At 50.7% G+C, this 13,284-nt stretch overlaps 1 protein-coding gene across 9 annotated transcripts in view; it reads right to left on the minus strand.

Moving 5' to 3' along the window:
* CACNA1A (calcium voltage-gated channel subunit alpha1 A) overlaps nt 1–13,284 on the minus strand; it is a 247,265-nt gene that overhangs the window by 19,499 nt on the left and 214,482 nt on the right. For 6 of the 9 annotated variants that reach the window (XM_084756458.1, XM_084756457.1, XM_084756454.1 and 3 more), the window contains exons 35-38: nt 9,461–9,611; nt 7,973–8,100; nt 4,516–4,612; nt 1,291–1,396 (exon numbers count right to left, since the gene is read on the minus strand). In XM_084756458.1, the coding sequence (XP_084612584.1) occupies nt 1,291–1,396; nt 4,516–4,612; nt 7,973–8,100; nt 9,461–9,611 (482 nt within the window). Of the gene's footprint in view, nt 1–1,290; nt 1,397–3,539; nt 3,637–4,515; nt 4,613–7,972; nt 8,101–9,460; nt 9,612–13,284 lie in introns of all 9 variants that reach the window. The other 3 variants (XM_084756459.1, XM_084756456.1, XM_084756453.1) reach the window with 1 other exon arrangement.

Raw genomic sequence — 13,284 nt, forward strand, 5'->3', positions numbered from 1 at the left:
AAAAGAGAGGGAGAGCTGTCTGAAAATAAGAAATAAATAAGGATTGATCATGAGCTGAACAGAGCCAGAGGAGTCTAGCTTTCCTCAGCTGCACACACACACACACACACACACACACACACACACACACACACACACACACTTGTCTCTCTCCTCTAGCTTTCCTCAGCTGCACACACACACACACACACACACACACACACACACACACACTTGTCTCTCCTCCTCTCATCTGGCCCTTCCTTACTCTCTCCTTCCACTCTTCTCTCAGCTCCAAATAAACAAGATTCTCAAAGAAAAACCTAGCGAGGAGGGTCGCTCTGATGTTACCTGCGCTCTCTGCTGAAAACCTAGACCCACTTTGTAGACCAGGCTGTCCTCGAACTCACAGCAATCCACCTGCCTCTGCCTCCTGAGTGCTGGAATTAAAGGCGTGCACCACCATGCCCAGCAATTATGGCATCTCTTGAGAGCCACCAGACCTCTTGGGGATTTTAAAAAGTTACATTTGTCCCAGTGTGTGTGCACGAGGGTGGGGCAGGCTGTGTATGCCACAGCCACCTAAGGAAGTGAGAAAACGAGTTTCAGCAACTGAAGTCAGGTCATCAGGGTGCTCAGGCTCGGTGGCAAGCACTCTCACTGAGCCAATTATAAAGCACGCGACCCCAGCTAGTTCATGACAGTAACATGAGGTAGGTTAACCTAGGCCCCCAACCTACCTCTTCCCACTGGGTTGTCTCCACAGACTAGGAGATATTCCAATGTGACTTGGGGCAGACCCTGCCTCGTTTGTTTGTTTGTTTGGTTTTTTGTTGAGACACGGTTTCTTTTTCTCTGTGTAGTTTTGGCTGTCCTGGAACTCACTTTGTAGACTAGGCTGGCCTTGACTCGAACTCAGAGAGATCCCCCTGCCCCTGCCTCCGGAGGAGTGCTGGGATTAAAGGCGTTGTACCACTGCTGCCCGGCTCCTCAGGGCTTTAGACACACAGGCTGGCCTCAGCCCTGGGTCCTTTTCCCTTAAGTGTCCAGAACTTATCACGCCACCTACGTCAGAGACTGGGGTGAGGGACTCTCCCTTTTAAGTGTAAGCTTCTGCATCCTTTCCGTTGGAAGTGTGTTGTCTGGCACACCTGAGCTGTGCACTAAATGTTCACACAGATGCAAGAATGAAGAGCCAGAGGTTAGTGTCCCTCTGACCACCCACCAGCAGTGGGAATCCCTGGCTGCCCTCGCTGCCCCTCCAAGGCACAGTCCACCCCGCTCCCCCCACAAGACTGCAGCTTGCCTTACCCTTGGCAATCTTGATGTCCAGGGCGGTTCTGATCAGAGCCATGAGGGTGGAGTTGAAGTGGACTGTGTTGTCATCTGCTACAGGCAGGTCCATGCGCAGAAGTCTCTACAGAAAACCCCGGGTGAGGACAGTCATTTTTGGGCCCTAGCAGCATCTTGCAAGCCAAATTCACCAGACCCAGGGAGCCCCCAGGAAGAACTCTGAAGTCAGGGCAACTCCCTCTGTGGTCACCTATGCCAGCACAGAATTGCAGAATTTCTCCTTTCCCTTGTATGGAGCGACAAAGGAATCCAGGGCTTATCCTTGAGGCTGACCCTGCCTTGCTCCCCTCCCCCCCCCTTTTTTTTAGTTGAAGACAAGGTCTTGCTAGTACCCTTAGCTGTCTTCAGAACTCATGACAATCCTCCTGCCTTGGCTTCCTAAGTAGCTGGGATGCCAAGGCCTGCCATGACTTCCAGCCCAAGGTGTTGTTGTTTTTGTTTGTTTTGTTTTTTCTGTTTTAAATCCCACCTTGTGGGATGTGAGGTCCAGAGACGTTGCCGCAGATTCTTGCCCTGGCCCAGAGCTCTTCTCAAAGGTTCCCTTTCACTTCCACCCAAAGAGAAAGAGCAGAAGGCGATGTCGGCAGCATGAGCGTGCAGCAGCCTCGCGGTGGGGTCCACGGCCACAGCCGCCGCTCCCCGCCCCCACCCCCGGCTCGGCCCAAAAAACGGGCAGATGATAGGCACCCAGCCGCAGCATTCCATCCTCAGAAGCGGCAGGCACCTCCCCACGCAGGCCCCTCGTGGACATGCAGCGAGGCCTACACAGAGCGAAACAAACGGGCACATGCAGACGGAATCTCGAGACTCATTCATAGCTCCGTGGGAAGTGACTGTTGGGGCTCGCCAGATCATGGCTGTCTGTGCAGTAGCAGGGGGAGGGGCCAGAGGCATTCCTGAGGCCCAGGGAAGGAATTCCGGGTCCCAGACAGGGGTTCTGTCCTGCTTGGTGGCTTGGGAAGGGGAAATGTTGGACTTTGGTGTGCCGTAGGCTTGGGAGGATCCAGGGGATTCACAGAGTGGGGAAAACTGTGAACTAAGGATAGGGTAGGAAGTGGGATGTTGGAGTAGGGCAGGGAGAGAGGCAGGAGACAAATAAACACAGGGCACTGTGTACAGCGGGGCAGGTGTGTACTGCACAGACCCATAGCAGGAAAGTGTATTCTCTGTAACACTTTCCCAGCAATATTCTGTGGAAAACATGCTATTTAGATGCACGCAACGGTGCCTCTGGGAGCATGGTGGCTTCATATAGAGATCAGGCTAGGAGGGACACTTGTGTGAGGAGGCTGAAATCTGAGAGGGGTAAGGAAATAGCCACACTGGCTAGTACTGAAAAGAGGGGGAAGTCCAAGATGGGTGGGAAGGTCAAGTTGTGGAGTCACTTCTGGGGCATGGGATTTGAAGGTCATCCCTGGCCATCTCGAGGATGAACTGAGGGAGCAGATTGTCCTCCAGGGCCGGGGGAGATTCCAGGACAGAAGTCTAGAGGAGCAGCAATCTCCTCATCCCCTCAGCTGGCATACACGCCCCCCCCACACCAACCCCCAGGCCCCTCCAAGGCAGCGTGCAAGGCCTGACTGGTGCACCACGGGTCGGAGTAGGGGCAGCTGCAGCCCTCCTGCTCTGCTTGCTCTGAAACAATGGAGTGGAGAGGCATGTTGGGGCATCTTGGGTAGATGGGTGGCATGGTTCAGGCGCTGGGGAGACATCTCCAGGGCAAAAGGAGGGTGGGGGGAGGGGGGAACTCAGCTGTGGGAGATGTCGGATCCCCCGGGCCCTAAGTCAGAGGTCAGCTTCAGATGTGTGTGTGGGGAGGCCAGGACTTAGGGGCTCGAGGTACAAAACACAGTCTGGCCTGGGCCTGGGGTGTGTGTTTCGGGATAGGCAGAGACAATAATTTGGCTCCCTCGGGGATGTGTGTGTATTAATGGGTGCTAGGACATTGGGGTGCTCCCTCCCCCTCCCTTAGGCTTGTTGGCCATAATGGAGTCTCAAAACACTTAAGACACTCATCAGAAAGGACACAGTGCGTTGCTGAGAGTCGAGAGATGCTCATGACTCAGTCACTTGAGAAAAGAAAAAGAAGAAAAAAAAGAAAAAAGAAAAAAAGAAGAGGAATGTCGGCAGAAGATTCGCTGGGTGTTGTGGTCACCACCGAAAAATCCCCAGCTCTGGGACATCCGGTGTTGGCAAAGATAGACTACCTTGTAAGCCACTCTGGCTGGGCACTTCTTCCCCAGACCCAGGGGTGGGGACATGTGTCTCAGCATCTGATACATGTCCGGGTAAGGCATGCGACCCCTGGCAGCACCAAAAACAAAAAACAGGAGGGGGTGGGTGGGGCAGAGAACCAAACGGGTGAGGGGAGAGGCGGGGAAGAAACAGAAAAAAGAAAAAAAGAAAAAAAGAAAAAAAGAAGAAAAGAAAAAAACCACACGAGCCGAAAAAATAAAGAGGCAGAGAACAATAAAATAGATATTTCAAACAAATGGAAAAGAGGAGGAAAAAATGGAAGAAAAGGTAATTAAAAATGATTATTTCACTGCTTACAAGCAGGCAGAGAGAGAGAGAGAGAGAGAGAGAGAGAGAGAGAGAGAGAGAGAGAGAGAGAGAGAGAGAGAGCGCAAAGAGAAACAGTCAGATTCCACTTGGGCTCCAGGCTGTGGCTCAGGTGGGTGCAGAGCTGCAGGCCCTACTGTTGGAGGGGCGGGTACTCTGGTTTAGCTGAGGCTGGTCTCTGAGGGGGCCTGGGTGAGGAAGAGGAGCCAGGGCAGGGCATGGCGGGTGGGAGGGAGGGCTGGAGGCTTCAGGAGGCAGGGAGTGGCAAGGAGAGGGTGGGGGGGTAGGGAAATGCAAAATTGCAACTCTCCCAAGGGATGCGTCTGATTTGGGGGGGGGTGTCATTGAGACCACGGGATGGGGCAGCTTCAGCTAAGAGCAAGCACAGGATGTTCAGAGGAACAGAGGGGTATGTCCCATGCTTCGTGGAGTCTGCATGGTCCCATGCTTCGTGGAGTCTGCATGGCCGCATTCTGGAGGCTAAGAGTTCGCTAGTTTAATGCAAGAGAGAGAGAGATGGCTCTGTTTTTTTGAGAAATATATATATATGAAATATATATATGGAAGACCCCAAGCCACACTCATTCAATCGATGCTAGCAGGTTTTAGTGGAAATCAAACCTTGCAAGCAACCCTATGAGGACATTTCTTGCCTAAGCCGAGAGGGGGCGATATTACTCGCAATAAACTGTACATGTCCTTATAGTGAATGCGGCCGCTGAAAGGAGAAGAGAGGGGTTAGTGGAGGTCCCGGGTTGGTCCCCACGAGAAGGGCTCCCCAAGCACACAGTGAGACCAGGGTGATGAGGCCGAGGCCTCCTGATTTGAAGGAGTAGGAACCTGGGACAAATAAAGGGTTTGACGCATTATAGACACTTGTGCATCCCCGCCCTCGGGGACAGGCTTTTATGGGGCGTAAGGGGTGTTGGAGGTTCTAGGTGGTGGCCTCTCTACCCAGAATTCCTCTGCATCTGTTTCCTTTGCCATCTACATGGGCTACACTGGTATGGGTGGGTATATGGCCTAGTGGAGGGGGCAGCATCCCACTGCAGTGACCTAAAATCAAAAAGGAAGAGTTAAAAGGGACCCCAAATCCAGTCCCAGCCCCATGCCTTGCGCAAGCCTGTCAGACTCAAGGAGGGCATGTCTGGGGGCTGCAGCTACGGGACAGACAGACAGACAGGTGTCTCTATTTCCTTGTGGGCCTGTCCCTCAGGGCTGAGGCCAGGGGAAGTAGATCAGAGAGCACTGGTGACCCCTCCCCCCACGTGCAGCAGCGCTCAGTGCTGTGCTCAGAATGAACCAGAATCCTGCCTCAGTGCACTTCACGTAGTCTAAGATGCTATGTGATCTCCCATTTGCCAGCAGAGGGTGAGCTGGTGGCGGCGGGTGTGTGTATGTGTGTGGTCTCTGTGAGATAGGGAAACTCAACCTTGTCATCCGGCGATAGGTTGCAAGCCCCTCCGCCTTTCCTGTGTAATCTGCTCTGAGGCTTTTGCTTTCCGAGATGTGGAAGCTAGAACTAAGAGCCTCAAATATGCTAGGCAAGTCTACCTCCCTGCCACACTCTTAGAACTTCACATTTTATTTTAATAAAAATATTAATTATGTGCATGTATGTGGGTACCCAGATGCCAGAAGAGGCGTGGAGCTGGAGTTATAGACATAGCCACCGTGTGGGTGCTGGGAACTGAACTTGCGTCCTCCACAAGGACAGCAAGTGTTTTGTTTTGTTTTGTTTTTGTTTGTTTGTTTTTGGTTTTTCGAGATAGGGTTTCTCTGTGTAGCCTTGGCTGTCCTGGACTCACTTTGTAGACCAGGCTGGCCTCCCAGTGGTCGGCCTGCCTCTGTGTCCCAAGTGCTGGGATTACAGGCGTGTGCCACCACGCCTGGCCCCTGAAAAGCATTTTGACATCAGACATGGAGATGCCCATGGAGTTTGGAGTTTTCCCAGCTGGTTTTCAGTTTTGCTTTGGTCCAGTATTTCCTCACTGCGCTCTTCTATGTTTTGGAGTGGTGACGTATATCCTGTGCCACTGTGTATTGGAAATATGTGATCTGCTTTTCCGTTTTGATTTTTGTCTGTTTTGTTTTTCAAGACAAGGTTTCTTTGTGTAGCCTTGGCTGTCCTGGACTTACTCTGTAGACCAGGTTGGCTTTGAACTCACATTGATCTGCCTGCCTCTGCCTCCCAAATGCTGGGATTACAGGTGTGCGATACTGAGCTGGCTCATTTTGATTTTATCGGGGGTTACAGTTAAGAGACTGCATGAATCTCAGAACAGACTTTGAACTTTGGGCTTTTGAACAGTGCTGACACTGTGACAGACAATGGGGACGTCTGAAGCTGGAGCGAATGCATCTTGCATTATGTTTTGGCTATAACAAGTCTATGGCGTCCAGGGAGTGGAGTGTGGTGGTTTGGACAGGTGTGGCCCCATACACTCATGGGTGTGAATGCTTGACCCATAGGGAGTGGCACTGTTCGGTGTGGCCTTGTTGGAGGAAGTGTGTCACTGTGGAGCAGGCTTTGGGGCCATATATGCTCAAGCTACACCAAGCTTCACAGTTCCCTTCTGCTGCCTGTGGATCCAGATGTAGAACTCTCAGCTCCTTCTCCAGCACCATGTCTGCCTGCACGCTGCCATGCTTCCCGCCATGATGATGATGGACTAAAGCTCTGAAACTGTGAGCTAGCATCAATGAAGTGTTTTTCTTTATAAGAGTTGCCATAAAGCTGGGCGTGGTGGCGCACGCCTTTAATCCCAGCACTCGGGAGGCAGAGGCAGGCGGATCGCTGTGAGTTCGAGGCCAGCCTGGTCTACAAAGTGAGTCCAGGACAGCCAAGGCTACACAGAGAGACCTTGTCTCGAAAAACAAAAAACAAAAAACAAAAAAAAGAGTTGCCATAGCCATGGTGTCTCTTCACTGAAATAAAACCCTAACTAAGCCTGTGTGTGTGTGTGTAGGCGAGAGAACAACTTGTGGGGATTGAACTCACGTAGTAGTTAGGCGAGGCAGCAAGTGCCTTTACACATTAAGCCAACTCGCTAGCCCTAAAATTTTATTTTGAAGTGGGGTAATGTATCTTGAATTCACAGAGATCCACCTGCCTCTGCCTCCCAAGTGCTGGGATTAAAGGCTTGTGCCGCCGCGCCCAGCTCTGCCTCAGTCTTCTAAAAACTGGGATTATAGTTGTACACCACCATGCTTGGCTCTTTTGTTTTAGTAGTAGTAGTAGTAGTAGTAATAATACTAACAACAACTATTATTATTATTTTGAAGTAGGGTTTCTATGTATAGCCCTAGATATCCTGGAACTCTGTGTAGACCAAGCTAGTCTTGAATTCAGCCATCGGCTTGCCTCTACCTCTTGAGTGCTGGGATTAAAGGTGTGTAACATCATATCCAGCTTTTTTTTTTAAACAGTCTCATATATTATATAGTTTTAGCTGGCCTCGAACTCACTGTACACACCAGGTTGACCTCAAGTTCACAGAACTCCATGTGCCTCTGCCTCTTATTTGCTGGGATTAAGAATATGTACTGCCATGCCTTGTTTATTCTGATTATTTTTAAAACAAGGTCACTGTAACCTAGGCTGGCCCTGTACTCCTGATTCTCCTCAGCCTTTGGAGTGCTGGGATTGCCTACATGTGCCAATGTTCAGCCTGTTCAAAGTTTTGAACTGAATCCTGCCACTCTGACCCTTGGGGCATGTGCCAAGGGGGCGTGGGCAGGGCTGTCTCTCTACTCCCAGGTGAATGGAGACCAGAGGTTCTTAACGTTGGTTACCACCCAGAGGCCTCACCCTAAGAGACCAGAGGAGTTGTAGGGGCCGGGGATCCTTGAAAATCTTCATAGTTGACCATCTAGAAAGGCTGGGACTTGGGCAAGGGTTGGAATGTGCTCAACCTGGGGGTAGTGTAAAAAGTCATGGTTCCCACCCTGGACTCACTCATAACGTCCCTGCTAGAGCCCTAGGACTCAATGTCCCATGCCTGAGACCTGACTGAGTTCCTGTTCCAGTCAGGAGGAGGTGGACGACACAGCTAGATCATTTGAGATGCCTCCTTACCAGGCAGCAGGGTCATACTCGGCCCAGACACGCACGTACTCATCCAGGTGGTGGGGCCCCAGGATGGAGGAATCTCGGGTGAGGTACTCAAAGTTGTCCATGATGACAGCAACAAAGAGATTCAGCATCTGAGGGAGAAGAGGCAGGGACACAGAGACCCAAGGGGAAGAGGAAGGGACCAGATGAGGAAAAGGACCCAGGCACAAATGGCACAGACACAAAAGATACCCACTCAGGTTGGAGGTTGGTCTGATGTATTTTGATGCTAATTACCACTTGCTGTCTCTGTGCCCCATATTGTACCTCACCTAACCTGTTTGACCAATAGAAGGCCATCATATGTGGGTGGGGCAAATGGGATAGGTGTGGCTTTGGGAGTCGGGAAGGATCCAGGGAAAAAGGAGGAGAAGAGCTAGAGAAAGAAGGTTGCGCCATGGGTTAGGTGGAGGAGAAGCACATGGTCAGTGTGGATGGAGGATTTGGCCCAGATGGTGATAATTCATAAGTATTTGGGATTATGGATGGAAGGTAGCTCGATAGAAATTATTAAAAACAGAAGGCATGGGATTGGGTCAGATATCCTGTACCTGCCCCACTGTGGGAAGTAGTTTAGGGGATTAATACCTGCCCTGCCCCAGGTTAACAAGGCTAGTTTAAAATATAACAGGTGTCTGTGTCTTGATTGATCGCTAGTGAGTTAGAAAATACTGCTGTAATAATAATGATAGGCCTGGGGCTGGAGAGATGGCTCAGAGGTTAAGAGCAATGGCTATTCTTCCAAAGGTCCTGAGTTCAATTCCCAGCAACCACATGTTGGTTCACAACCATCTATAATGAAATCTGGTGCCCTCTTCTGGTTTGCAGGCATACATTTGGGCAGGATACTGTATGATAAATAAATAAACCTTTAAAAATAAAAACACCCATACAACTAAAAATACATCTCTAATAATGATAGGCCTGATAATAAACATTATTAGGCCATCCTGATAGAATAATCATAACGCACTCACAAGGCCAATGAGAGTAGAAGCCAGTGGGGGGGAAGCAAAAGGGGGGAAGGGGAGAGAGAGAGAGAGAGAGAGAGAGAGAGAGAGAGAGAGAGAGAGAGAGAGAGAGAGAAGCAAAGCCTGAGAGAGATGGCACATTCAGAGGTAGGGGGCTATGTGAGCCTGGAGCCAACGCTAGTGCCTGGTGTGGTGGTCCAAAGTCTCCCACCAGGGACAAATTCGATTCTCACTGGGGTCCAGTTCCAATTGCAGAGGCCTGGTCCTCTGTGGGAGGCCCGGCTCAGAGTAATGGAGCTAGGGTTTTCTTTAACACAGCCACCCATCCAGATGTCACCATGTGGGAGACAGTAGCAGGGAGCGAAGGAGTCTTCCCACCGCCCCCCACCACCCCTCAGCCACAGTCTGTAGAGATTCACTGGCCGTAGTCAGGGCCAGGGGCCAGGGGTAAGGCCACGGCCCTCCGCCTGTGCAGACTCACCAGGAAAGAGCAAAGGAAGATGAAGGAGACGAAGTAGAAGTAGGCGAACTCATTGCCACAGTCAGCTGTGGTGATCCCCGAGTTCTTGTCACACGGCTTCCCGCTGAGGCAGGAGAGCATGATGTTGTGCCACGCTTCCCCTGTGGCGCTCCTGAGGATACGCGGCGTCAGTGACCTGGGCTCCGGCCCCAAATGGACACTACTGCTCTGGGCTGGCTGGTCATGGGCTCAGGTCCCAGGGGATCGTCCCTTTACCTAAGTGCTCAGAAGGCTGTGCATAACCCAGGTCATGCTTTTAAAGTGCCTTAAAGGTGGGGTGGGAGGGTCAGTGAGCACAGGCTCCTTTATTTATTTGTTTGTTTGTTTATTCTTATGTAGATGGGCGCGCCATCTGCATGTACACCTTCATACCAGAAGAGGGCATCAGATCACTTTATAGATGGTTGTGAGCCACCACGTGGTTGTTGAGAATTGAACCCAGGACCTCTGGAAAGAGCAGCCAGTGTTCTTAATCACTGAGCCATCTCTCCAGCCCTGAGCACAGGTTCTTGCCACAAGGCCTGGCCCCCATGAGTTGGATGGCTGGGGCCCACAGGACAAAAGGGAAGACCTGCCATCCTCCCGTGAGTCGTCCTCTGATCTCCACTCATGTGCCATGGCAGGTGTGCCACACCCACTAAAATTTTATAAATGTGGGGCTGGAGAGATGGCTCAGCGGTGAAGAGCACTGACTGCTCTTCCAGAGTTCAATTCCCAGCAACCACATGGTGGCTCACAACCATCTACAATCCAGTATGATGCCGTCTCCTGTCCTGCAGGTGTACATGTAGGCAGAGCAGTGTATACACAATAAATAAATACATCTCTAAAAATTTTTTAAAATAAATCTAAGAAGAATGCGAAAGAAAGTCCCCAGGAGGCGGTGACTGGTGGCGGTGACTGTCTGGGGATTCCATCTGTGACTCTAAGCCTTTCTTCTCTTCTCCACAGGCCCATGTCTTAGTGCTTTGTCTCCAGGCTGCTGCTCTAGGCATGCCAGGCTCCTGTCTTCAAATGTAGCAGCCATGTTCCCGCCTCAGGACATTTGCACTTCCTGGCTTGACGGTCCCTCCCAGGATCTCTCCGTGTCTCTCACAGAGTCTTACTATGTAGCCTAGGCTGGCCTCAGGCTCTCAGTTCTCCTGCCTGCCTGCCTCTTCTTCTTGTGTGCTGGGACGGACGGCAGCTGGGTTTCCACTCCCTCTAAATCTTGTCCTGTCCTCTTTAACAGCCTCAATAATTAGCTGACCAATGGTCTTCCCAACAGGGAAGTGTTCTCACTTTCCCCCTGCCACCGTCTTGGCTGTATCCTGGGTTCTGTGCAACATGGGGGACTCAGCTAGCATCTGTTGGCTCAGAACATGAAGCCGGGATTAAGAACCAAATGTCTAGCCAGACGTAGTGGGTATATGCCTTTAATCCCAGCACTTGGAGGCAGAGGCAGGCCGATCTTGAGTTTGAGGCCAATCTGTCAATAGAGTTAGCTCCTGCACAGCCAGGGCTACACAGAGAAACCCTGAGTCAAAAAATTAAAAATAAGCTAAACTGCTATCTTTGGCCGGGCGTGGTGGCACGCACCTTTAATTCCAGGACTCAGAGAGGCAGAGGCAGGTGGATTGCTATAAAATCGAGGCCAGCCTGGTCTACAAAGCCAGACCAGGACAGCCAAGGCTACACAGAGAGACCCTGTCTCAAAAAAAAAAAAAGGGTGGGGTGGGGTGGGGGGATGGGAAAGCAAGCAAACAAACAAAAATAAAATCATAAGAAGCTGGCTGGACAAGGCATTATGTTTTCTGAATCTTCCTCTTTGTGCCAGTCAGCTAATCGTGTCACATTGTGGAAGCCAGTGGGATGGGATGCTGTCACCACGTATGTCAAGGATAAAAGACAGAGGCCATTTTGGTCCTGGTGTGCTTGCTAGACTAGTTTGGAGTTTGGTCCATACTCTTTAAAAAAAAAAAATGTCTTGCCAAGCTCCATTCACTTTGCTGATATGTTCCTTTATGGAACATGGAGGTTATTCTTTGTTTCTGACAATTTGAGGGCTTGTCTTGAATTTCAAACCCATCTGGGAGATGTTCAGATTCCCTCCCCTGGGAGACACATGCCCTGTCATGTTGTGGTGGCTCCCAGGGTCTCAGGTAAAGTGGGCTGGCAAGGCTCCCAGGATGGAAAGTTTCTCACTAAAGTGGGAAATGGCCCAGGAAGACTGAACCGCACAGTAGATGCCAGGACACTCAGGAAGCTGTTCCCAGCGGAGGGGTGCCATCCCTAAGGGGCTCACTGGGCTCTCAATTTAGATCCAGACATCCTCTCCTTAGAGAAGGGGGCGTTGTTTGAGATAAGGACAGGAGTGGGAAATACTATAATGAGCCAGGCAATCGTGTAATGAGTCCAGGACAGACAAGGCTACCTAGAGAAATCCTGTCTGTCTCCAAAAAAAAAAAAAAAAAAAAAAAAAAAAAGACCCAAAATAAATAAATAAATAAATAAATAATATGCAAAAGGTCATAAATTAAAAAAAAAAGAGTAAGACAGGACGTGGGGAGGGCTTGGAGGAAAGTAAAAGGGGGCAATGATGTGACCATGAAGTGATGCCACCAACAAAAGCAGGCCACCGGGGCTCCCCTCCCAGCACCCACATGGCCGCTTACTCCACTTAGAGGTGCTCTGCAGAGGGGTTTTAGAAGAGCCACAGCACCAGGCACTTGCCTTGGAGCGGCTGCCACTTAGGCTTGCGGCAATCTTTTGCAAACGTATCAGCGGCTGCCATCTAGGACTTCCTTGGTACTTTCAGAGCCATTCTTTGTATGACCTCAGTTGTACGACATCCCTGGCAAACCAGGAATTCTCGTGTAACGGCTGCTAATTGCTTAGGTAATGGCTCCTTCAGACAACTCCTAGATCAGATAGGAGTTTTTGGTATGTGGGAATTGACTTTGATGAAAGGCCTTTTGTGTAACAGTAAAAGTGTTTCAGCTTAGGCTGTCGGGCAGTTGGGTCTGTCAGAGGCCCATGCCCCTGCTGCTAGTAAAGTCTTAACATATCCCGCAGTGGCCTTCTTTCTGTCCTCCGCTTAAGTTAAAACACTCCTCCTCTGACCTCTGAGGGCTCTTGCATGCGTGTGATGTACACACACACACACACACACACACACACACACACACACACACACGCACACACGAAATAAATCTTTTAAAAGATCCTCACAGTTGAACTTGTTAACCATTGATGTTTCTTCATAGGAGGAGGGCGTGGGCAGGTCCACTGGACCCTCACTGTGTCCAGCCCTCTTTGCCTCGCTGCCGCACCCCCTCCCCCCTCCCCCCCACCTCCCAGTCAGCTGCCACAGGTTTGCACTTGGCCTTGAGGTCTTGGGGAGGAGCCAGAGTATAAAGACAGGGGAAGACTAGAGAGAGAGGGTTCCACCTACGCAGCTATGGGAAAGGCATTGTCCATACTGAGTGAAGACTTTCCAGTGTGCCTTTCAGGTCACCCACGTTCTTGTCAGCAACTCCTCAGTCAAAATCTGTAAGTAAGCCCTACAAACTCTTCGGTTCCCACAGGGTGAACTTCCGTTTGTCATTAGGACCTTATAAGAAGGGGATAGGCTGGGCGGTGGTGGCACACGCCTTTAATCCCAGCATTCAGGAGGCAGAGGCAGGCATATCTCTGTGAGTTCGAGGCCAGCCTGGTCTACAAAGTGAGTCCAGGACAGCCAGGACTACACAGAGAAACCCTGTCTTGAAAAAAAAAAAAAAAAAAAGAAAAGAAAAGAAAAAGAA

This window comes from Acomys minous (assembly GCF_964271855.1).
Source record: "Acomys minous genome assembly, chromosome: 14".
Taxonomy (NCBI): Eukaryota; Metazoa; Chordata; class Mammalia; order Rodentia; family Muridae; genus Acomys; species Acomys minous.